The 25,514-nt window shown below is 45.2% G+C and overlaps 1 protein-coding gene across 5 annotated transcripts in view; it reads left to right on the plus strand.

Annotated features, from left to right (window-relative positions):
• ANXA11 (annexin A11) overlaps positions 1-25,514 on the plus strand; it is a 48,339-nt gene that overhangs the window by 21,097 nt on the left and 1,728 nt on the right. For 2 of the 5 annotated variants that reach the window (XM_021006040.2, XM_021006039.2), the window contains exons 2-14: positions 8,334-8,397; positions 13,062-13,171; positions 14,098-14,502; positions 14,962-15,049; positions 15,370-15,464; positions 17,215-17,328; positions 18,770-18,860; positions 19,220-19,299; positions 19,461-19,517; positions 20,589-20,682; positions 22,663-22,758; positions 24,283-24,341; positions 24,958-25,080. In XM_021006040.2, the coding sequence (XP_020861699.1) occupies positions 8,343-8,397; positions 13,062-13,171; positions 14,098-14,502; positions 14,962-15,049; positions 15,370-15,464; positions 17,215-17,328; positions 18,770-18,860; positions 19,220-19,299; positions 19,461-19,517; positions 20,589-20,682; positions 22,663-22,758; positions 24,283-24,341; positions 24,958-25,080 (1,467 nt within the window). In that variant the 5' untranslated portion in view covers positions 8,334-8,342. Of the gene's footprint in view, positions 1-5,922; positions 5,985-6,350; positions 6,439-6,762; positions 6,864-7,155; positions 7,257-8,333; positions 8,398-13,061; positions 13,172-14,097; positions 14,503-14,961; positions 15,050-15,369; positions 15,465-17,214; positions 17,329-18,769; positions 18,861-19,219; positions 19,300-19,460; positions 19,518-20,588; positions 20,683-22,662; positions 22,759-24,282; positions 24,342-24,957; positions 25,081-25,514 lie in introns of all 5 variants that reach the window. The other 3 variants (XM_078150876.1, XM_021006038.2, XM_078150877.1) reach the window with 3 other exon arrangements.

Raw genomic sequence — 25,514 nt, forward strand, 5'->3', positions numbered from 1 at the left:
TCTGGGACCAGTGGATATCCTAAGTGAGACTTGAACAAAAGCCTCTCCTCTATCCTTATCCCACCCAGCCCCGGCCACTATCACCACGCCCCTGCTGTCTCTCCAGGTAGGCAATAATAGCATTGTTAACCCCTGTTTTGCATATGAGTAAACTGGGGCTCCCAGGAGTTTCAGGGACATGTGCATAGGCCTGTGGTTAATAAGTGACTGAAGGAGCACCGGAACCCAGATGTCTGACTCTGAAGTCCGGCAAGATTTCCACCATGCCACATCGCCTCAGATGAGAGTCCTGCCATGTGTGAAGGTGATTGGAAAAGTTAAAATGCTATACAGATAGTATGTGGGATTATTTTCAACAATACTCTAAGCAGTACTGTGTTTGCTTTCTGGTCTATTTCACTTCCTCTCGGCTTTAACCCTTCACCTATTTCCTTACTTAGAGGGTAGACAGCAAGGTCAGGGGTGTTCCCAGGGACAGCACATTTTGTGGTTTACAATTTGCCTTGACCTTTTCCAGTAAATGGTGAGAGAGAGTAGTGTGTGTTGGTGACTGGGACATTCTGTGTGACTTCTCTTTTCCTTCTGGGTAGCTGTGGCCTCTACAAGGTAATATTAGGGCAGTGTCATGTAATCAGGACTGGCACAGCTAGATAGACTTAGTCCATACCCTTTAACTTCCTTGCTCACAGAAAATGCCAAAAACGTTCCCGGTCTAAATGTCTTTGCTTCTGTTCTTTTGCATTTTCAGAAAGGTTGTTTAAACAAGTGGGAGAACCATCATCCCATGACTAGAGAGAATGGATATTGTCCCAATTTTTAAAAAAGACATTAAGAATGTATAAACTACGTGTAGAGCAGTGAACTTGACTTCAGATCCTTTCAAAATTCTGGAATGGAGAGAGAGAGAGAGAAATATGTTATCTATACAGCGTGTTTCCCTTTGTAGAATGTAACCTCCTTTCAAGTAGGAATTACTTTTGCTTCTGAGTAGCCTCAGTTCTTAGCCCAGTGCCTGGCACACAAGTAGACAGTCCTTAATAAATGCTTGTTAATTGATAGGTTGATCTAGAAAAGAAAGAAAGAGTCATGAAAAGCCAGCATGGCTTCATTAAAATAAGTCATGCCAGACTAATCTCATTTCCTTTTGAAGAGGTTACAAGACTGATAAATGAACAGAATGTTGTAGAAGTTGCTTAGGGATTTTTTTTCTCGTAGACCAGATTGAAAGATGTGAGATAGATCATAGAGTTAGGTGGATTGGGAAGTGGTTGAAAAGATGGACCCCAAAACTAGTTTGGTAATGGCTCTAGAATGAACTTGGAAGGTTTCCAGTGGAATGCCCTGGGGATCTGTATTTTAACATTTTTATCAATATGTTGGCTAGCTGATAGAGATCGGTCCCATCAGTCACGAGCTTTTCTGATTTCAACTGCTGCAAAGGTAGGAGGGACAGCTAGCTGGTTGGGTGATAGGATGGCAGACTAGGGGGCAGCTGGGTAGCACAGTAGATAGTGCTCTGGCCTTGGAGTCAGGAGGACCTGAGTTCAAATCTGGCCTCAGACACTTGACACTTACTAGCTGTGTGACCCTGGGCAGGTCACTTAACCCCTATTGCCTCGCCAAAAAAAAAAAAAAGGTGAAAACGGGGCAGCTAGGTGGCGCAATGGATAGAGCACCGGCCTCACCTAACCCCAGTTGCCTAAAAAAAAAAAAGAAAGAAAGAAAAAAATAAAAAAAGATAGGATCACAGACTAGAATATTGGGCCAGATCTCATAAAGTCTTAAACTCTGGGCCAAAAAGTCATCCTCACACTTACTGGGTAGGGGAGATGTGGCTAGATAGCTAGTCATTGAAAAAGCCCTAGTGGTTCTTTTGGCCTGTTAGCTCACAATGAGTCAGTAGTACATCAACATGGCAGCCAAAAACCATGGTGTGATCTTAGGCTGTAATGAGAGAAACATAATATATGATAGAGGTGTCAGATGCACTGCTGGGAACCAGGTTAAAATGTCATTGGGAAATATTTAATAGACAAAATAAGAACACAAAACGTAGATGATATTAAGTGGTTTTCTACTATGTGACATGCAGGGATCCTTAAGTACAGTTTAGTAGCCCTAAGAGAAGCAGGTTTATTGCTGATGACTTTCCTCATGGCCAGAACTGTCTGAAAAGTGGCTATGGCTCACATGGCAGGGAATGGTTTGACCGACCCTTAATGGTACTCTTTAGTTGAAGACTTACAGACCATTTGTTTGCAGTGTTGTAGAGCAGTTTCTGTCCACGTATGGGTTGGACCAGATGGCCTGGAGTGGGGATATGGGTGTATGTGTGTTGGGGGGGGCGTCTTTTCCAAGGTGAGATAGATGGTGGATCTTAGAAAAGTCCGTTGTGTGGTGTAGGAAAACTATTGGAGAGAGGGGACAATACGAAGAAGAGGACTGGGGATTGGGCTAGATGATCTCTCAGATCCATCCCAGTCTTTATCTTATGATCCTTGGCGATGTTCTACATAAACCTTGAATATTGTACCTGTGTGTGTTCTTGGCCACTGGAGTCTTTAAGTCTTCTATGTAACACACACACACATGACTTTTCACCAAAACAAGGACTTAATGTTTCCTCCAGAGTGGAATTTTCTGCTCTCCAAAAAAGCCTCCCTTGTTGCACTCCACCCTTTACATATTTCACCCTGATTAACTGATATCTTGCTTACCCCTGAGTCCATCCATCTCAGAGCTGGGCAGGATGGGGTAGGTGAAGAAAGGGTTATTATTCTCCTTAGGTTTTTTGCAGAAGCACAGATCTCAACAGGAAGCTTTGAGATGATGTCAAAATAGGTGGAATGTATACCATACCTAGCATAGGCCCCTCATTTTACAGAGTAGGAAATCGAGAATGAGAAGTTGAAGAAGCATTCTCAAAGTCACTCCACTAGTAAAGGCGGAACAGGTTCTGGAACCCAGCATAGATGTGTCGAACAGAAAAAGGCTTTAGAAGTAATTTAGTCCTCTTGTGAATGGGGGGGGGGTGACTTAAAGAGACTTTTTCCAGCCTTTATAACCTTCTAGGAGCATAGGCTTCCAGAGGGATCAAATGATTGGAGCTAGAAATGGGACCTTGAACTCATCTCAATCTCATTTCACAAGGAAACCGAGGCCCCACGAGGCTGAATGGTGATTTCCTTAAGCACATCTGACTATGTCATGACCCTACTCAATGAACTCCAGTGCTTTGAGAGCAAACTATGGGCTAGGTGGCGCAGTGGATAGAGCACCGGCCCTGAAGTCAGGAGGACCTGAGATCAAACCCAACCTCAGACCAAACACTTGACACTTACCAGCTGTGTGACCCTGGGCAAGTCACTTAACCCCAACTGCCTTAAAAAAGAGAACAAACCATGAATTCCTCTGTTTGGCTCCTAAAGCCCTTTACTGTCTGACCAACTGGTCCTTCCAGCCTCATTATACATTGCTTTCCTTCTTGTCTCCTGTGGTCCATCCAAACTGTCCTTTTCTGTTTCTCATACACAGCACTAGTCCATGCCTTTGCAGTGGTGATCATCTCCTGTGCCTGGAATGCACTCTCTCCTCACCTCTGCCTGTAGAATCTTATGCAAAAAGTCACTAAACAGTGTGTCCTTGGATCCAGCTATACTACGGCTCGGCTCACCCCCCCCAAGATCAAAGAAAGGCCAAAAAGTCCTGTATGTACAAGAGTGTTTATAGCTGCTTTTTTTGTGGTGGCCCCAAACTGGAAACCCAGTTCCTCTGACTCCTGTTCCACGATGCTCCCTGCCTTTCTTGTTAGGAGGAGGTCTGAAGTAGGTACTCTGTGTGTTTGCTTCTCTTTAGCAACTTTCCACATCCTGCCTTTGCTTAAGCCACTAAAGGGACTAGCCCAGCAAGGGAACAAAGTTGGATGACCTTGATGGTACTTGAAGGGGCGCCTCCTCATTTCACTCGAGGTCTTGTTACCAAGGCTCTGAGTTTTGATTGGGCTGTTCTTCCCCTCTAGGATGGTGACTCTCATCTTTGTTGCTTAGGCTTCATTGATACCTTTGTTTATACCCATAATCATTTTCCCCAAGTTCTAACTTTGCATCCCAGGTGAACCCTCCCTTGGAACAGAGGAGAACAATTAAACTAACTGACAGATTTTGTCAGACGGCATGTGCAGGTAACATTCATGTACCTGTTGTCCCATTTTTCAGGCATGGGTTTCTCGAGATTGGTCTCCAGCTTGAGAGGTTGATCAAAATTTGACAGCTTTTGAATGGAGACAGTGTCTTCATTTACTTTATTGTAGCTCTCTGTATTGATCTTTCTTGCTCTACATCAGTTCATACATGTCTTCTCAGGATTGGTGAATTCATTATAGTCAGTTGAGAAGGATCAAAAGGAGGATGTCAGCCCTGGGGCCCCTGACTCCTTTTCCTTTCTATAACCACAGTACCTGGAGATGATCACCAGTGACCTTTCCAGTTTGCTCTTTTGATCTCTCAGCCCTGCTGGAGATTCAGACAAGGCAGCCCAGTGGCTAGGACCCAGCAGAAGACCAGGGCAGAAGTTGGCAGACTAGACAGTGACATTCATGTAGGCGATTCAGTTTATAAAGCCGGCCTTCATCTCCTTGGGAGTGTACATTCTGATCTTGCAGCTTTAGTCCCCATCAGGAGTAGATTAGCTCGTGATGTTCTGTGAAAGTGAAGAATTACTTCATGTTCACATTCGACATTTTATCTAGAAACTATTCAAACAGTGGGCAAGAAGGAAAGGATTTGCCAAGATCTGCAGAGAAGAGAATACTTGTTTGGTGGAGATGAGAATGCTGCTGCTCATTGAATCCTGAAATAGGATTTTCAACATTTTATTCTTCCGTTCAGAAACACTTGAGTGACTCACCATCCTTTACTGGATAGAGACCCGACTTCTTAGCATGACGCTGAAGATCCTTTCCTCCCTGTTCTCAGCTCTGTTTCTGCTTCATCTCCTGCCAGTCCCCAGCATCCATCCTTCCACCTGCTCCCTAGTGTGATCTGGACCTGGCTTCCTCACCATCCAGGTGTCCTTCCCCTTGAGACGGTTTCCGCTGGTCAGACCATGCTGAGTAGTGTTTTCGAGTAGAGCTGAGTAACACTCTGCTACTGTCTGCCTGTGTGGCCTTTTGCTAACTTTCAGACCTCCTTGGTGCTACAAAATGAGGACGATGGGCCAGATACTGTATTTTGACAAAGACATCAATACACTGGGGTGAGCATGAATGAGGTTTGACCATAGTGATGAAGGAAAGGTTTGAAAGTCATGGCTTGGTTGCTAGGTGACATAGCAGATGAATACTGGGCATGGGATTAGGAATGCCTGGGTTCAAATCCTGCCCCCAACACTGACTAGCTGGGTGACTCTGGGGAAGTCACTTAACTAACATCTGTGAGCCTGTTTCCTCATTCGTAAAATAAGGATAATAGGGCCTAACTAAAGATCAAATAGGATATGCAGATATATGTAAAGTACTTGGCGAATCTTAAAGCACTACATAAATGTAGCTGGAAATTGTTGACTTGGATAAGCGAACACCTTGGAGGACTGGGGCTTGAGAGTGGGTCAGGGAGGAGGAGAGAACCTCGTAGCTGTCTTCAGCCCTCTGCAGGGGATTCTTATGTGAAAGAGGGGTTTGTCTTGTTTTATGTTGTCCCCTCGAGAAGAACCAGAAGCTGTGGGTTGAAGTTGCTGGGAGTCCAACGTGCGCTTCATACAAGAAACGCTTTGTTGTAATAGTTAGAGCTACTCCTGAATGCACCAGAATGCCATTTGAAGTAATGAGTTCACTGCACTGGTATCAGTCAAATGTGGTCTGGCCTCTCAGGGTTGCTGTAGAGAAATAGGGAAAGCAGTGCTTCATTTCCCCCCTTCCCCCCCTAGGGATGGCCTAGATTCGAGGCCCACCTAGATCTGAGCTTTGCCTGTGATTCTGGAAAGCCTTGGTAAGTGATGGGGCCAGTCCTCTCTCAGTCATCTTAAACAAGGTGTGGGCTTCAGAGGAAAATATTGCAGGCAGGATGAATGACCCCAGTATGAGTTAATTTTAACACTGAAAAACAAACCGGGCGGGGCGGGTGTACGTGTGAGTTGCCAAAGGGGTGGGGAGCCCCTAATCCCTCAAGCTAGGTTTAGAATACCTTTATGAATAGAATGCTTTTGGTGAAGCTCTGCCCCTGGTAGGTGTGGGCTGACTGAGAAGGAAACTTGGGGTGGGGGTGGGGGGCCTGCCTGTCCCTCTCTTGGTGACTCAGCTTAGTAAACTTTCCAGGGAGAATCGGTTTTTGCAGTTTGCATTTTTTTTCTTCCAGAAGTTGTAGGGAGCAGTCAGATTCTGCTCGCTGGTGAATCCTGTTTGGAAGGGCCATTGGACACCGGAACTCCACAGGGATTCCCCAGGTCTCTTTCCAGGAAGCTAGTTTGGGTTAGCAGGGCCAGCTGGGGTGGTCAGTATCCAAAAAGCCAGGCTGGTAGTCAGGTTAGGGTGCAACCGTAGACCTTGTTGATTGTAGACCAAGCACTCTTTGTATCAGGCAGGATGAATATTCTGGGCAGATGTCCAAGCAGGTGTCTGGGCCTAATAGAAGCAGACTCCAAGGGACTGCATTGGAGCAGACAGCCTGGGCGGAGAGAGGAGGGGGAAGGGAAGGGAAGAGGGGTTTGGGGTGGGACCTGAGGCAGGGTTGCTGGTGGAACAGATATTTTTTGTGGTCACCTGACCAGGTATGTCCTAGAGACATGAGGAAGGTGAGACAGATTGGCAGACCTGAGGCAACAGATTTTCTCCAAGAAGCCCAGTTGTGCCAGCAGAGGCTTACTCTCAGGTGCCTTGCAGAGGAACCCAGGTTATCTGGTCAGCCCTGCCTTAAGGGAGGGAAGCTGGGGATCTCTGGGGCCTGCTCTTAAAGGGCCTGGACTTTAGGGAATGTTAACATTAGAGGAGGGGAGTCTGACCTTGCTAAGGCGCAGCTTCTTCCTTCGTACAGAATTCCTGAATCTAATCTAGGGGATTTTGCTTCCGCTTCAGGGTTGGGGGAACCTCCAGGTGGGCTTGGTGGGGCACAGTGTCCCTCAGATCATTGTGGGTCAGTTTGCCTCCCTCTCTGCTCATACCAGGGTCTTGCTGGAGGAGGGAGGCATGACCTGAAGGCACCGGAGAACAGGGGTGGTGTTCCAGGAAGGAGCAGCGTCTTTGAAGCACCAGGCCCTAGACCTTGGCAAGTACAATGTCTGGCCAGGCTTTCCCATCCCACTAGCTGGTGTTCTGAGTGGGCCTCTGTGTCTCTAAAGACAAAACTACCTGGAAGGACCAAGTTATTGTCCTGGAATAGTCAAAAGTGAACATGAACATGAACTGTCAGTGAAAATGAAATCCAAACCCTGGGGGCAGGGGCTGGTTTTTCAAATATCCATATCATCTCCCTCTATAAAAGGCCACTGTCAGTTTTATAAAATAGACTTTTCTCAAGGGCCTGATAAGTAATACTCTATTAGTCCAAATGTAGTCTGCACCTTCCCCCCAGTCTGGCCTGTACAACACCTGAGTTCAGGTAAGAGAATGACAAGGAAGAGAGCAGGGATGGTAGAGAAAAATGAATTGACATTTTTATTTGAATTCAGTGAAATGACAGTTTTTGGTGGTATTTTTAAATGTAATAACTATTTTTCAGTGCATACATGTGTAATTTTTTTTCTTTTTTTTTCAAAAAGATACCATCTATTTGAAAGACATTATATAATATACATTATATATGAGGGTGAGTGCAGGAGTCCATAGTCAGTTTCTTTTTCTCTCTAGGCTCTCCCCTAGCAGATGGCATCTTAGTATGCTGTGGCCAGCAACATGATGAAAATAATAACAGCAAGTGTTGACATAGATCTTTTTTTAAGATTTGCAAAGCTTTATACAAATAATTAACTCATTCAATCCTGGCAACAACCTGGGAGGTAGGGGCTCTTATTATCCCCATCTTACAGATGAGAAAACTGAGACAGGCAGAGGTGAAGTGACTTATCTAGGATCACACAGCTTGTTAGTGTCTAGAGTGGGATTTGAACTCAAGCGTTTCTGATTCCAGACCCAGTGCTCTATCCATTGCACCATCTAGCTGCTTCCAGATGCTATTTAAAACGGCCAATAGCATGAATGAAACAAGGCTACTTATGTATGGCTATGCTGACAATGTGACTTTTCTCTGCCTTGAAAGGTCACTGGGTAAAGTATGGAGGGTCAACCCTCAGAGGAGCTAGGGAAGAGAAGACTTTGCTCATTCTCTTTTTTCTCTTCGTTTCAGATCTAAGCAATGAGCTATCCAGGCTATCCCCCACCTGGAGGGGGCTACCCACCACCTCCCCCAGGTAAGGAGTGGGGGCTCCCATGTTCTTCAGTAGCAATTCAGTATCCTTTCTCCTCTCCACCACACACAATGAATGAATATCGAGGCACAACAGACAGGGAAGGTGGTGTATAGAAAGACAAAGCCGGGGGGTGGGGGGAGGGCATTGTGAACAACAGCCACAAAATAGGGGGACCAGACCAAAGGTGTCTGGCAATGTCTTCACCCATTCAGAGGCAGAGGGATGGAACAAAAGCCCTGAGAAGGAGAGTACTATTCCCCCCTTGTCTATCCCTGGGTCTCCTGGACAGAAGCAGCACAAGTCCGGGTGTGCCAACTGCTGGATAAGTGCACCCCCTCTGAAATGAGGAGGAGGCTTTCCTGGGGAAAGTGGGACGTGATGTTTAGTACCCCTGCAGATTCATTCCCCCAGAGGCTTTGTCTAGAGAGGAGTGAATGAGCAAGCATCTATTAATGCTCATTATATGGTAGGAACAAGGCTCTGCTTCCAGAGTTTTCACTCTCCTTGAGAAAGACAGTAACGCAAGCACAGGTGGGTAAGGGGCAGATATGATAGAACAGTTCACAGAGGTTTGGCTCACCCCCAAACACTGATTGCAGGGTACCTGATTTCTTGTTTTCCATGCCAGGATATTCGTCTTTTTCCTCTACTGTTTTTTTCCTGGAATAGAGCTCAGTCATCAGTCAGAAGGGAAACACCATGAAAAGGAGGGAAATAGGGATAAAGACCTCTCATGGTATTGGTTTGCTAGGGTAGGTGAGAAAATGAACAGCACAGTACCAGCCACCTCCATCTCAACATGGATCTCTGAACATCTTTCTGGCACCATTTTGAAATCTTGAAATTTTATAATTAAAAGGCACCTTAGAGATCATCCACTTCAGTTTCCTTATTGTCCTCAGTTGAGGACACAAAAACCCTTCTCTTTGCTGTAATAATGGCCTATGGCAGGTCTCTTTTTCATGTATAGATCTCTGTCTCAGGGGAATCCATTATAGGTGTTAAACAACAGATGACACAGGTTTGTTGCTCAATGGAATAGATGAATCAGTGCTCATTTTAGTGAGCTCAGGAAGAGCTGGGCGTGTGACATTTTAGGTGGAGAGCAGCAGGGTGGTGAAGGGCCCAAAGGCCAATGATTGGACCACATCACCTCTGACGTTGTCTTCCAACGCGGAGATTCCTTGGCTCTTTGACAGCCCATGGGAGTTAGAAATGCCTCTCCTGGAAAGCAGCCTGAGCTGCCAGAGGATGGATTCATAATCACTGAGCTAACTAAGCCCCATAAAGGCCCTATGAAGATCACAGAAACGCAGCTTCTTAATAGAACTTGGGCCAGAATTAGTAACACCTTTAAAAGCTTCCATTGATGGGTTTGGTTTTTTTAAATCTAACCCAGCTCTCCTGCATTTCCACTTAAGAAGAAAACAGCATAGTGAGAGTAGATAAAATTTAGGTGCTGAACATTTTTTGAGAGAAAGAGTCATGATCTTGTGAGAGGGCTGGTTTGGCAGAAACAGGGGCAAGGCACTCAGTAAATATTGAATTTCACATAGCATTGCAGAGTAGATTCCAGCAAAGTGTACTTTCTAGCAAATGATACTTTTCTGATTTTCCTCATAAAATTGGAGATACATTCCATTGGAAGGAAAAAAATTATTTCGATGTCCTTTTTCAAGTACAGCAAACCTTTAAAAATGATTTGCTTTAAAGGGGGAGACAACAAGTTTTCTTTTTTTTATTATTATTTTATTTTGATTTATCAACAATCACCTCCATGAGCTTTTGAGTTTAAAATTTTTCTCTTCCTCCCCAAGATGGCGCACAATCTGATACAGGCTATACATATACATTCCTGTTAAACGTTTTCACATTAGTCATGTTATAAGGAAGAATTAGAACCAATAGGAGGAACCACAAGAAAGAGAAAACAAAACAAGAAAAAAATAGCAAATAGTATGGTTTGATCTGCATTCAAACTCCACAGTTCTTTCTTTGGATCTGGATGGCATTTTCCATCATGAGACCTTTGGAGATGTCTTAGATCCTTGCATTGCTGAGAAGGGCTAAGTCTACCAACATTAGTCCTTGCACAATGTGGCTATCACTGTGTACTGGTTCTGCTCACTTCACTCAGTATCAGTCCATACAAGTCTTTCCAGGTTTTTCTGAAGTCTGCCTGCTCATTTCTTATAGCACAGTAGTATTCCATTACATTCATATACCACAACTTGTTCAGCCATTCCCCAGTTGATGGGCATCCTCTCAATTTCCAATTCTTTGCCACCACAAAAAGAGCTGCTATAAATATTTTTGTGCATGTGGGTCCTTTTCCCATTTGTATGATCTCTTTGGGATACAGCCCTAGAAGTGCTATTGCTGGGTCAAAGGGTATGCACATTTTTATAGCCCTTTGGGCATAGTTCCAGATTGCTCTCAAATGTTTGGATCATTTCACAACTCTACCAACAGTGCATTAGTGTTCCAGTTTTCCCACATATTCTCCAATATTTTTCATTTTCCTGTTTTGTCATGTTGGCCAGTCTGAGAGATGTGATGTGGTACCTCAGAGTTGTTTTGATTTCTGTTTCTCTAATCAATAGTGATTTAGAGTATTTTTTCATATGGCTATAGATGCTTTAATTTCTTCTTCTGAGAACTACATGAAACAGCAAATATTGTTTGGTAAAACATTAACACAGCTTAGACACTATCTAGCTTCGTGATTGTGGGCAAGTCACGTAACCCTGTTTGTCTCAGTTTCCTCATCTGTAAAATGATTTGGGGAAGGAAATGGCAAACCTCCTGTATTTCTGCCAAGAAAACCCCAAATAGAGTCATGCAAAGTCAGATGTGACTGAAAAATGACTGAAGAACAATAAAAACATTAACAGTATTTGAGATATCTTAAATTTTCCTAATGTATTGTGCTTTATTCAAAGGAAGCTACACAATTCAAAAATCCTTGAAGAATACCAGAAACGTAAACTGTAAATATTGTGGCTGTGCTGGAGACAGCAAGCCCTGAAGCTTTGACAGTTTGCTAAAATGTTTTTTTTTTTCAAAATTGCCTCAAACTTCAAAAACATCTGTAAGCCTAGATTTGAGGTGTGCAGTGTGGCATGGTGGATTGAAAGCCGGCCTTGGAGCCAGGAATACCTGGGTTCATCTTCCTTCTGACACACAATGCTTCATCGTGCCCCAGAGGAACCCGATGCCAGTCTGGTTCAGTTGAGGGATTCACACTGCGGATTCCCTACCAGTGAAATCAGAGGTCCAGATTCTTCCCCCCAGGCCCCTTCCACATCCTTCCAAATATTTTTTATTTCTAGACCTGGTGTGGGAAATCATGTGATTTTTGGAAGCTGGAAGTTTGGCGGGTGGGCAGCCTCCAGAGTTACAGAAACCCAAGACTGGTAGACTGATTGGGAAATAATGCCTTAGAATGAATGAGCAACTTAAGTTAGGGGTGCTTTGAAGATAATTTCTGTTTGTTTTTAAAGATACCTATATCATAGTATAAATATTTACATAACGGATTAATTTTTAATTTTAGTTGGCTTCTGTAGCCTACATGTGACAAGCAAAAGTCACAATGAGCATTAAGCACCTGCTGTTCAACAGAGCTGAGCAAAAGCAGAGAGATAGTTTTCCTTGTTAGATAGAGCCCCTTATCCATCATATAAATGGTTCGTTAGTGGGGGGAAGAAGAGTAGAACAGAAAATAGAATGGTGAATTTATGCCCCAAGGCACCCTCGTGTATAATCAGTCAATCAGCAAGACTTTATCAAGCTGCTGTTATGTGCCAGGTACTCTATTTGATGCCAGGGATACAAATAAAAAATAAAATAAACAGACCTTGCTTTCAAAGAAGTTACAGTTTATTGGGATGATTCAGCATGTGCACAGATTACTAAGGAATTTCTTTTTGAGAAAACCAAGAAAGGCTTCTTGGATGAAGCAGCTGTGCAAATTTTAAAAATTCATGTTCTGCTACTCAATGACCATGTGACCGTGAGCAAGTCACTCCCCCTTGAATGGTCTTCAGCTTCTTGTCTGCACAGTTCAGGGGTTGGGGCAGGGCATGGTGCATAATCAGTAGTGGAAAATGCACTTTTCATTTGTTCTTATTCTTTTAGCCTTTCCAGCTCCAGTTCCTATTATTCTAAAAGGTCATGGAAGGGAGAGGGATTCGTTCTCAAACTGAGGGTGCCTAGGCTAACAAGGTCCCTAGATGGACTCGTCGGGTTTCCTCCATTTGCCTCATAGCAAGACTGAGCCTGATCCAGGCTAGAGTTGCCCATTGATAGCCCTCCAGTTGTGTCTGCATTCATCTCTCTGCGACCAGTTTTTAGCCTGGATCCTTGTTTATATGAAAGGAAACTCTTGTCTGTCTCTCTTTTTCTACTTGGGAGAATAGTCTTTTTATGTTATGAGTTTTTAAAGCTTTGTTTGGGAAATGTTTCTTTGAGGGCCTGGGTTTCTTTATAGTGTACTCCTACAAAGGGTTGCTTAACCTAGGGGAAGGAGGGCAGGGCTCATTATTTGAAGGCTTTCCTGTTCTTTGCCTTCCTTTCTTGGCCTATTCCATCGGTGAGTTTTCAGCTTTGGAGAGCAGCAGAGGGTTAGGCCTGGCTTGACAGTGTTTGCTGTTCTATTTCAGGTGGTAGTGCCTGGGGGGGCCCAACCTACCCCCCCACAATGCCCCCAATTGGGCTGGACAATGTGGCCAACTATGCCGGACAGTTCAACCAGGATTATCTTTCGGGAATGGTAAGTCTTGCTCCTTCAAGTGAAATTCTAGAGGATTGGATTTGTTTTGGCAGGAGAGGGAAATGCTCTTGGGCATTTGGGTCCTTGACTTTGACTGTGTGTCATTCAGTCAGGAGATGTTGAACAAACATCTGTTTTCTGGGGTATGTATTTGGACTGTTGGGGGGAAATGTTTGTCATAGCCCAAGAGAGCCAAAGCATCTTTGTACTGTACCTCAGTACAAGAAAGAGACCTCAGAAGCCATCTTGTCCTTACAGGTCAGGAAACTGAGACCTAGGGATCGTAAGTGACTTATCCAAGGTCACACATGTAGTGTCAGACTATTTGTCCTCTTTGGTCTAGGGAAGAAAGAGAGAAACATCATTTCAGAGAAATGCACAAGGCTTTGGGGTTTGTTTTTTTTTTGGCGGGGGTGAAGTGAGAGAGATATAAAAAAGAAGGAAAAGATGTTCCTGCCGGGAAGGAACTTACAGTCTTGTTTGGAGAAACCAAAGAAGGAGATAAGAGGTGAGTTTTGTTTTCTAGGAGCAGGAATACCTCTTCATCTGAGACTGAAAGAAGGAAGAGATTGTGTGTGTGTGTGTGTGTGTGTGTGTGTGTGTGTGTGTGTGTGTGTGTCTGTCTGTCTGTCTTACAAATTTGAGGTCCTGTCTTTGGCCTGATGAGAAGAGCTCCCCTCTGGAGTGGGAGGAGAGCTGAGCTTTGCAAAGAACTCCCTGATTATCAAGCGTGTGCTTATGAGAATCAGCCTCAAAAAAGAGGGGAGGTTGTGGGGAACACTGTGGTAATTATTGCTAGGTCCCACGCTGAGCTTACTCTATATGGCAATGGTTTAAGCTTTTTGGGGGAGTGGTTTTTTGAGGTCGTGTTTTTTTTAAAATCTCTCCTCTATTGTGATATTTTTATTTTGTTTGTGCTTTTTCAGGCTTCTAACATGTCAGGGACATTTGGAGGAGCTAGCATGCCAAATGTATATCCTGGAGCACCTGGAGGAGGTTTCCCCCCCATTCCTCCTGGGGGGTTTGGGCAGCCCCCTCCTGCCCAGCAACCAGTGCCCCCTTATGGAATATACCCACCTCCTGGAGGAAGCCCACCCTCAGGAATGCCACCTTACTCAGGATACCCTGGGGGCCCTGTGCCAGGCCAACCCATGCCTCATCCTGGGCAGCAGGCTCCAGGGGCCTATCCTGGTCAGCCGCCAATGACCTATCCAGGGCAACACCCAATGCCACCACCTTCCCAGCAGCCAGTGCCGCCACCTGGGCAGCAACCGATGCCATCCTACCCTGGATTCTCTGGCTCAGTCACCCCAGCTGTCCCTCCATCACAGGTGATGTTTAAAGGCAGTAACCATGTCCTCTTCCCCCAGTCTGTTCTGCAGGCTTCCTTGACTCTACTTCACAGAACGTGGTTTCCAGACAATTCACCCTTCTGGGTGTCCTTTGCTTGAATGTGTTCCGTTTTGCCAGTTCAGCCTTAAAATGTGATAATCAAATGGGGAATCGGTGCTGTGCAACGGAAAGAGTGGTGGATGTGGGGTCTGGAGACCTGGATTCAAGTTCTGATTCTGATGCTTAGCAGCCATGTGACTTCTCCCTGGGCTGCCCCGCAGTGGCAGAAGTAGAGTTTGAACCCAGATCTTCTGACCCCAAAGCAAGGGCACGTCCCACTACCATAGACATCCACTGAATGTAGGGCTCCGCCGTAGGCGTTCCTGGTGACTAGTGCCCAGCCTCAAGAGTTCAGGGGCCTAAGAAGCCTCTTAACCTTCTTCTCTTTCTTTGGTTAGTTTGGAAAACGAGGCACCATCCCAGATGCTCCCTGCTTTGATCCCCTAAGGGATGCGGAAGTCTTGCGGAAAGCTATGAAAGGATTCGGTGAGTGTCCTGGGAAGCCCAGGTCGGGTGGACATTAGATGGAAGGTGGGGACCTTGGCATCTACACTTACCCCTCGTTGCTGATTTTGTATTGAGTTCAGTGACCTAAAGGCCACTTTCTGTCTTTTCTGATGGTGAAAATGTGGGCTAGGGTTGACACGGAAGGAGAAAGTTTGGATTTGGGTGGCTATGTGTGATGCAGAGATGGAGATGACAGCGATGAGGTGAAGAAGTAACCCAGGCCCTGGGTAGTTCACTTGCATCTGCACAAATGGCACGCGCCCCCTGACCAGCTCACAGCCTCTTCCTTTCTCGTCTAGGGACTGACGAACAGGCCATCATTGACTGCCTCGGCAGTCGTTCCAACAAGCAGAGGCAGCAGATCCTTCTTTCCTTCAAAACAGCATATGGGAAGGCAAGTGTGGAAAAAACACACAGGCCCCAGGACCTCCAGAAACCCAGCATTACCCACTACCCAAGACTTGTATAGATATGGGCACCTCCCTTCACAGCTCATCTTCCTGCTCATCCCTATTTTTCATGAGGCCTGGGCATGATTATGACAATAATCCCCATCTCAGACTCTTCATTTAATTCATTTTGCTTACTGCATCCATGGTCTCCCAGATAGTAGCACTTTATTTGAACTGAGTGTCTGGTCCCTCTGAAAGAAAACCTTGAGTCCATGAGACTCTATGATGGTGGAATTGCAGGATGTTGGACTAGGAATCTGGAGACATTGTTCTGTTTCCTTGATGGTTTTCTTCAAATGTGACGTAGATGGGTAGAGACACATGCATACATACATACACACACACACACACATACATACATACATACATACATACATACATACATACATACATGTGTGGGTGGATGGGTAGATGAGTGAGTAGATAGAGATATATACATACATACATACATACATACATACATACATACATGTGTGTGTGGGTGGGTGGGTAGATGAGTGAGTAGATAGAGATATATACATACATACATGCATACATACATATATACATACACACGTGGGTGGGTGGGTAGATACACATACATACATACATGTATGGGTGGGTGGATGGGTAGATGGGTGGGTAGATAGAGATACATACATACATACATACATTTTTTTTCATTAGCTATAAGCACATAAAAGTTTAGTGACCGTAGAGATCATTTAGGAGGACACCCTTCTCCTTTGACTTGATTAGATGAAAGCTTGATTTTCTATGGTAGTTAATAGCAATGCAATTCAATTCAGGCATTATATATTATTATTAATATTATGCACCTACTGTGTGCCTGGCACCATGCTTGGCGTGTGTGGGAATAATGAAAAGACAAAAATAACGATAGTTTTACATAGTGCTTTAAGGTACTTGTATTAGCTCGTATCTCTAAAGCCATTGGCTTTATGAGAAAAGTGTTGCAAATGGTGGGCCACTTTGAATTCACTGCTTCTCTCTGCTTTTTGCCCTACTCTAGCAGAGATGTCAATGAGTAGGGAAGGCAAAGGGGAGGGGAGAGTAGGGGGGAGTGAAAAGGAATGAGCATTTATTAAGTTCCTGCTGTATTCCAGGCACTATGCTAAGCACTTTTACAAATATTACCTCATTTGAAATCTTAAAATGAAGAAAAGCAGGGTGCATGCCTGGATAAGGTATGCCTACTTAACTGTTTTCCAAGATTAAGGTCTGTTAACTTCTCTGGCCCTCAGTTTTCTCACCTGTTAAGACTGGGCTATTAATATCTGCCTCACTGAACTCATATAGTTTTATGACAGCTGAATGCAAAACGTGTAAAAAGCTTTTGAAGCATGAAACACATAAAAATTCAAGTTATTATTCCTTTTAACCTCCAGTCTAGTTATTCTTTAGAGAAGTAGAAGGCGTGAGTCAGTGTTTTGGAAGTCAGGGCGGTTGGGAGGTAGGGTGTGTTATAATGGGAGAAGCACTGGCAGGATCCAAAAGATCTGAGTTCAAATCCTACTTCTGACACTTTCTACCTAGGTGGCCTTGGGTAAGCCACTCTGTGCCCTGAGGCCTCAGTTTCTCCATCTGTGGGCTCAGCTTCTGAGAGCAGTCCCTTCCAAATCCACATCTGTGATGCTGTCGTAAATACTGTGTTTCTGACTTCTTGTTTGTCTGTCCTTCCTCTCCAACCAGGATCTGATCAAGGATCTCAAATCAGAACTGTCAGGGAATTTTGAGAAGACCATCCTGGCTTTGATGAAGACACCGATCCTTTTTGACGTCTATGAAATAAAAGAAGCCATCAAGGTTGGTGGGTGGCTAGCCAGTGAGAGCTGAGTCTGACTGAGTGGGATCCATTCACAGTAGGGTTTGGACCTTCTCCTGGGAGGTTTGTGGTCCCGAAGCTCCTGTGCAGGCTGAAATGGAGAGCTGGGATTTAGGTAGGTGGGTCGTGATGAGGAATAGGCCTGGGCCAGGTGAGAGGCTGAAGCAGTCCAAACCAGAAAGCTCTGGAGAAGAGGGCTGGTGTCCAGAGAGCAGCCTATGTCAGGCTAGATTAGAATTATCTGCCTTTACCTCTGTCACTTGGCCTGGGAGTGAATATGGCCAGCCCCACCCTCCCACTGCTTTTAAAGACCTTCCAGTGAGGAGACCCTGCCTCATTCTTCCAAGGGAAGAGTCCAAATAACACAGAAGAGAGCTATTCTTCATTCTTTGTGATATCATACTCACCTGACTTTTGGCATAAGTAACCCTAATCTCTCATCCCCTTCCCATCTGCTTCTTCCCAGAACAGAATTAGACTTTCTAATGAAATCAGCAAACCTTTATCAATCATCTGCTATGTATAAGGAAGCTAGATTGCACAGCTGGGCCTGGAGTCAGGAAGACTCTTTTTCTCTGTTCATATCTGGCCTCGGAAACTCTGTGACCCTGGGCAAGTCACTTAACACTGTTTGCCTTAGTTTCCTCATCTGTAAAATGAGCCAGAGAAGGAAATGGCAAACCACTCCAGTATCTTTGCCAAGAAAACCCTAATGGGGTTACAGAGAGTTGGACACAACTGAACACGGACACGTGTAAGACACTATGCAAAGTGCAGGGCACCAGGAGGTTGACATCTCCTTCCCCCACCTCCATCTTGTACATCTTCTGGCCTATGGATCAGAGAGAAGTGCTTGCCTGAAATCCTCCCTGTATTGCCCATCCTAAAAAAGAGGATTAGGTCGTGTCAAGGGGGCCTGTCAACTGTAATGATCACAGAGTTAGAGAATCCTAGAACCTTAGCAGCAACTGTGAGAGAGATCATCTGACCCAGCCCCCCTGCCTCCTGACAGGTGAACCTCCAACCTTTCTGGGAGAACTGATTGAAAACCTTCTTAAGGATAAAGGAGGGGTGGGGGTGGGGGAGCAGTCCACAGCCCACCCTGAGTTTTTATCATGTTCTTCCTTCAGTCTTAGCTCTCTCTTGTTCATAGGCAGGTCATCAGGTTATGGAAAGGAAGCTTGGCTTGCTCCAGTCTGGGCAACAGATGTTAATGATTGTATACATAAAAGGTCTTTAGGAGAGCCCTTGAGTTTGTCTTCCTAAAACAATATGGATGTATTCATTGCTGCATTTTTTTTTAAATGTCCTGGGGAGCCAGGAGTAATTACCGTGGCTCAGTGTCTTTCCTGTGCTCTCTTCAAAAAGTGGACTGGTGATAAGTAGTTTGTGATTGCTTACTTTTCCCCATCTCTTATATAGGGCGCTGGCACAGATGAAGCGTGCCTCATTGAGATCCTTGCCTCTCGCAGCAATGAGCACATACGAGAAATCAGCAGGGCCTACAAAACAGGTTAGGCTGGCCTGGCGGATTCTGCCCTGGTCACTTTACAATGTTTTCATGAATACGTACGTATTTGATAATGGGGTTTCCTTTGGTGAATTGACCCCAGTAGCCTTTTATATCCCGATATAATCTTTTTTCCTTTTCCTTATTCCCTTCAGTGCTCCCTCCTAATTCTCATCCCATCCATCCGCCCCATTCACTGGGATTGCACGACCCATCTGTGACATGTTACGTAGCTGGTAGCTCACACGATTTCACAGCAGCCACCCTAAAGCCACAGTGTCCACCTAGGCCTTTCTGTCCATTGGCAGGTCAGTCCTGCTGTTGAGCTGGGCAGGCTTGCTCACCATCTTTTTTACTTTTAGAATTCAAGAAGACTTTGGAGGAAGCCATTAGAAGTGACACATCAGGACATTTCCAGAGACTTCTGATCTCACTGGCTCAGGTAATACTTCAGGAGTCACATTTCTGGGTCCCAAGGCAGGATAGGTAGGTGTGATGTGGGCACTTACTTCTCAAGAAATCACGAAACCTTGAACTCTCCTCAGACACTTTGTGGTGGGGCGCATGTAGCTGTAAACATAACAAACGGAACTTGTCTTCCAGGGAAACCGAGATGAAAGCACCAATGTGGATTTGTCCCTGGCTCAAAGAGATGCCCAGGTTAGTATAGAGCCACGCGGGTGAGCACCCAAAGTGACTCATGTCTTTTCTTTCTTTCCCTTTTTTTTTTTTGAACTAGGCAAGGGGCTGAAGTGACTTGCCCAGGGTCACACAAGCTACTAAGTGTCAAATGTCTGAGGCTGGATTTGAACTTGGGTTCTCTTGACTTCAGGGCCGGTGGTCTGTATGCTGGGCCGCCTAGCTGCCCTGGGATTTCTTTCTAATCCAGCTGAGCTGTGAGTTTGTTACGTGCTCCAGCTGTCATGGAAAGATACATCAGGGCTGGGGTTAGAACCCAACACCCTGAACTCCATGGTCAGTGTTCCCTAAAATTACCCTAGATTGTCTCTTAGTGAGGAGCTCTTTGCTTTAGTGATGGGTTGACATTTGACCTAGCCCATCTTCCCTGCTTCGGCCATGTTTGCTTATGTAGCATCACCCCAGCCTAATGCACACATTCCCACTTGCAGCCCTTAATTGTCCGGGAAATCCAGGAAGCACAGAAGAGGGTTCTGGGTTAGGCCTTCGTGTTCATTTTGTTTGTTTGTTTTAAAGGCCCTTGAGGTTAAGTGACTTGTCCAGGGTCACACAGCTAGTAGGTGTCAGGTGTTTGGTCTGAAGCCATATTTGAACTCAGGTCCTCCTGACTGCAGGGCTGGTGCTCTACCCATTGCGCCACCTAGCTGCCCCTTCATGTTTAGTTTCTTAACGACTCTTGTGACCCTGTTTGCCCATTCCCTGACTCCCTGCTTGCCTTGACCTGTCCAGTACCTGACTTCTCATTGGCTTCTGTGTACTTTTTGGGTCTCCAAGCTGGCCCTGCTGCATCGCTCCTGGCCTCACTTTCTGCCTATTTTCATAGTCCATGATGCTCCCTGCTCTCCTCTAGCCCTTTGATGACACCCTCCAGGTAGTGATGCTCCGAGAGGTATCATTGATTGTTGTCCTCATTCCTTTCATTTCCATCTGTCCCTCAGGGACCCAGATAGCTTACCAATGGAGCTTTCATGGCTGACCTCTCTTTTAGAAATAAGATGAGTTGAATATTTGCCTTTTTCCCTTTCTGGCCAGGAATTATATGCAGCTGGAGAGAATCGCCTGGGGACCGATGAATCCAAGTTCAATTCCATCCTGTGCACAAGGAGCAGACCTCACCTGACGGCAGGTAATGGAGCCTCCAGCCATCTGGAGACGGATGCTATTTTCTTATTCATAACTGAATCCCCTGGTGGATTTGGGGAGAGGGAATTGTGCAGGTATAAGCCTTTCCAAGGTTGTTTTTCACTTACTGATTCAGGAGTTCTTAACAAAAGGTTATGAACTTCTTTGATAGTGTCTGGTGAGGCCACTAGACCCCTTCTCAGAATAATATTTTTCAATGTATAAAATACATAGGATTATAAAGAAAATCAATTATATTGAAATAAAGATAAAATTTTTTTCCATCAAAGTTCAAAGAAACTCCCCCACCTTAAAATCTATCCTCTTATCCTTTTGGGTATAAGTGAACCCCCCACGTTAAGAACCCCTACTGTAGTAAAAGATTATCTGATGATACTTAAAATGGACCATCTTACTCAAGGCAGCATCATCCCCTTCCACCCAAGACAGTAAGCTTTCACCTCCAAAGGAACGAATCCGATATATACATATTTGTGTCTAATGGTAGCCACAACAGCAAGGAAAGGGTTTGGGGAAGGAAGAAAAAAAATAGAAAATAAATTTACATGATAACTTTGTTATATATTTAAAAGGAATAGCAAGGTGTACATAATAGACTTGTAGTTTCATGGGCTGTCATTTTTTTTTCTATTCTACTGTGTTATGGAAATTCTTGTTTTATCCCATAAATTAAAAATGAAACAGGTAAAAGTTAAAAGCAAAAAAACCCACACATTCAAAGGATCAACTAGGGCTGGTAGGAAGGTCTTTTGTTGACTAAAAGTTATATACAATTATTTTGAATGTCAAAGCTAAAAAAATAATTGAGATTTTCTGGCCTCATACTTTTTGAAAGGTCAAGCTATTTGCCCAGGGTCAGTGGGGCTAATTAAGGAGAAGGATAAGACCAGGACCCCACACTAATTCTGTCTTCCATTAGGAGCCCCTTAAAGTTGTGACAAACGTATGTGAGAAGGCACATGTGTAAGCTAGAACCCAGAGATTGGTCTGAGGCAGAGCTGGCTTGGTTCCAAAGACAATTAGATGCCAGAGAACCCCTGTTCCTCATTTTCCACCAGTCAGTGTTTCCTGTGTACTCTGTCCTGAGCTGGGTTCTCTGGAGAGAGAAGGCAAGAAAGGTCCTAGCCTCGAGGGTACTGTCTAATTGAGGAGGCAGGGCTAACACATGAAACAGCAGAGAAGTACTAACCCTTATGTTGTTGGTTCTAAGGGCCAGAGGAGTTCAGAGAAGGGAGGAGGCCCTTATGGCCTGGAGCATCTCGAGAAGGCTTTGATGGAGGAAGTGGGTTCTGCGGTCCCGGACTTGGTCATCTTCCTTCTCCACTCAACCGTTCAGTTTCTGAGTTATGTCAATTCCCTCTTCCATCCTCTTCTTTACACTCTTACAGTCTCCTCTCATGTTCAATCCTCGTTACCTCTCACTTCACTGTCGTAGTAGCTTCCTAACTGGTCCCCAGTCTTTCTCTTCTCTATTACGGCTCTCACACCACTGCCTGAGTGATCTTTACACAATCACAGAAGCTCAGAGTCAAGAGGGACCTCAGTGGCCACCAGATTCAACCTATGGCTGAAAAAGAGTCTCCACGCCCTAAGTGGACATCCAGCTTTTACTGGAAGACCTCAGGAAGGGGAATCCGTGCATCCCAAAGCAGCACATTCCATCTTAGGAGATGTATAAATTATGGCTTCGTTATGGATAAAAGATGGCAGCCTGGGGGCAGCTAGGTGGCGCAGTGGATAGAGCTCTGGCCTTGGAGTCAGGAGGATCTGAGTTCAAATCCGGCCTCAGACCAAACACTTGACACTTACTTGCTCTTTGACCCTGGTCAAGTCACTTAACCCCAGTTGCCTCTGAGGGCTCAGAACAAAGCAGAGGAAACCCTGGCAATCAGTGTCAGGGTTGGGCAGCGTTCCACTTTGCCAAGCAAAGGCTCGTCCTCACGTGTCCTTTCTTTTCCTCTAGTTTTCAATGAGTACCAGCGAATGACAAACCGGGATATTGAGTCGAGCATCTGCCGGGAGATGTCTGGGGACTTGGAACAAGGCATGCTGGCTGTGGGTATGTACCCTCGGGGACTTCGGTTGGCCATATTCAAGGCTAAACTTTCTGACTTTCACTTGATGGGAGAATCTTCAGCTGATACAGAAAGCTTTGAGGTTAGGCATCCCCCTTGGGATTCCCCAGGGCAGGCAGGAAGAGAGCCTTTCTAAAACAAGAAACAGGCCTAGGGGTTGGAAATGGGGGATGGGGAGACTCCTGCCCAGCCTACACATGAAAGGGTCAGGTAGTAGGTCACTTTTTCTTCTTGCTGTGGTCAGAGCAGCCGCTGTGAATCCCAAAGTAATAACCGGGGACAGAAGGGGGTTGGGATGGCCATCGAAAGGTTTCATCACAAAAAACGGTTCCACCTGAGCTAGGGGCGTGTGACTCCTTTCCTGTGTCTGGGCATCCAGGTCTTGTCTCACTGTGTCCTCTGCAACCAAGTTACTGTATTTGTGGCTTTGTTCTGAGAGATTGCTGTTGTTGTCTGTCCTTCATTTTCGAAGAGGATCATGACATCAAGATGAGGCCGTGACTTGCAAGTGAATTGGATTTAAGTGAGGCAGGGCTATGCAGAGTCACCAGCCTCACTTTATCCTCCGGAGCCATGTGGGTCCAGTGGCCAGATACAGACCAGGACTGCTGGAGATGGCCCAGCATTCTGGGACATACGCCGTGCATCCTGACAGGGGGAGGGCTCAAAGGGCTCGTCTCCCGGAGGAAGTGAAATCGCACACATCCTGCCAAGTCTTCTCAAAATACCTCCCTTAAATTATTGGTCAGCAGAAAGACCATTCCTTGCAATGGCGAGTCATGCTGTACTGTGATGATCAGCTGGGTCGATCGACTTTCTCCAATCGTGGTGCCACTCCCCACCCTGTTTCCCTAAAGTAGGCCTCTCGTAGCTGAAGGCTGGCATCTGCTCTCATCCTCCTCCACCATCTCTTCAGGGCGCTACCAATTGCCCTTTTTGAGCCTACTTGAAAAAATAACGTCTGTCTTTTCAATTTGTGTTTTCCAAAGCTTTCTGGATCACATGCAGGGTAAACCCCGCTATTTTCTCTGTGTTTCTCCTGTGGTGTTTGTGGCTTATCGAGTGAGGAGGCATCCCCAAAAACATCCCTTCTGTGCTGTGCTGCTTTTCTCTGTGTGAATGTCATTTGCAGTTGGCGTCTTCACCTTGTATTCCATCTGAGTGGTTTTTCATGAACATCCATGTGCTTTAGAAAGAAACAATTAGTGACACATAAAATGCTCAGCTCCCTTTGCCATTCATCATTGGTTGGTCACCAAGTGCCTTCCTGAATAAGAAATTGGGCTCAGATCGAGGCACCTGCATGACCTTTGTTTTAAGAAGACCTGGGATTGTGGGATCATTGTGGTGGGTTATGGGAAGTCAGAATCTGGAGGAGTAGAAGCAAATGGCCTTGTGCCACGTCCACAGAAACTGGGATGCTTGAGACCTCCCAGCAGGTCTAAATCGCTGTTTCTCAGCCCCTGCATACGTTGCTAATCTAAGTAAGCCATGTTTCTCTGTTACAGTCAAGTGCCTCAAAAACACTCCAGCTTTCTTTGCGGAAAGACTCAACAAGGCAATGAGGGTATGTATGCTCTAAGGACCTTGCACGTACCTGTAATAACAATGATAATAATAATAATAATAAAACACTTTAAATTTTCCAAAGCCCTTTACTCACAACAACCCTTAGAGGTAGGTGCTATTGTTATTCCCCATTTAACAGCTGACGAAAATTTAAAAAGAGAGTAAGTGACTTGCCCAGAATCATACAGTATCTGAGGCAGGATTCAAACCCATGTCTTCCAGACTCCAGATCAAGCACTTATCAGTACTCCATCTGGGCAGTGTCGAGGAAACCACAGTCCTGTCCACTGGGCACAGTCATCACTAGTCATTGAAACAGAAGTCACTTTTGGCCTATTAATTGTGCACAGAGAGGATCCGGAAGAATTAGTTGTAGCTGGGAGGGAGGGGTCACTTTGTGGGCCAGAATCCAGCTCCTCCCTATGTGATGGTCACTCCCCCTACCCAGCAGCTGTCACGCCGTCCTCAGAAAAGGGGAAGTGAACAGACCTCGCACTGTCAGGCAGAGGGTAGAAGTTTGGGGGTTGTTCCACTCCCAAATACCCCTTTTAAGTGGGGGGGCGGCGGGGGGGCACGAAAAAATACTGATTTGTGTTTTTCTGGGGACTCTGCAGGGAGCAGGAACAAAAGACAGGACTCTCATCCGAATCTTGGTGTCTCGGAGTGAGATTGACCTGCTTGACATCCGAGCTGAGTATAAGAGGCTCTATGGCAAGAGTCTCTACCATGACATTACGGTAAGGGGGAGCTTTCAGGTGGAGAATTAACTGGGGCAGATTGCACTCTCTGTCTGTCTCTCTCTCTTAAGGTCTAAACCTCACAATTTAGTTATTTATTATATACAGTACTATAGTTCCACATACAGATACCATATATATCTTGTCTCTTTAAATAAGACTATAAATTCCTGGAGAGCAGGGTCCCCACCTAATGCTTCATATTTTCCAAAACAACTACATTTCGTGTCACTAGCTACTTAAATCATCCAGTGGGGAAACACCCCTAATCTTTTGAGGTTGACAGTCAGCAACAGTGCTCTCACCCTCTGCGGTATTGTTTGTCAGTTGATTAATTGCTCTCCTAGGGCATTCATTGACCTTTCTGGTTCCGGGTTCAGCTTATTTCAGTGTTTGGTATTAATGGCTGTCATAGCTGATAAACAATACCTCGG

Source organism: Phascolarctos cinereus, unplaced genomic scaffold (assembly GCF_003287225.1).
Source record: "Phascolarctos cinereus isolate Bilbo 61053 unplaced genomic scaffold, phaCin_HiC Scaffold_3;HRSCAF=262, whole genome shotgun sequence".
NCBI lineage: Eukaryota > Metazoa > Chordata > Mammalia > Diprotodontia > Phascolarctidae > Phascolarctos > Phascolarctos cinereus.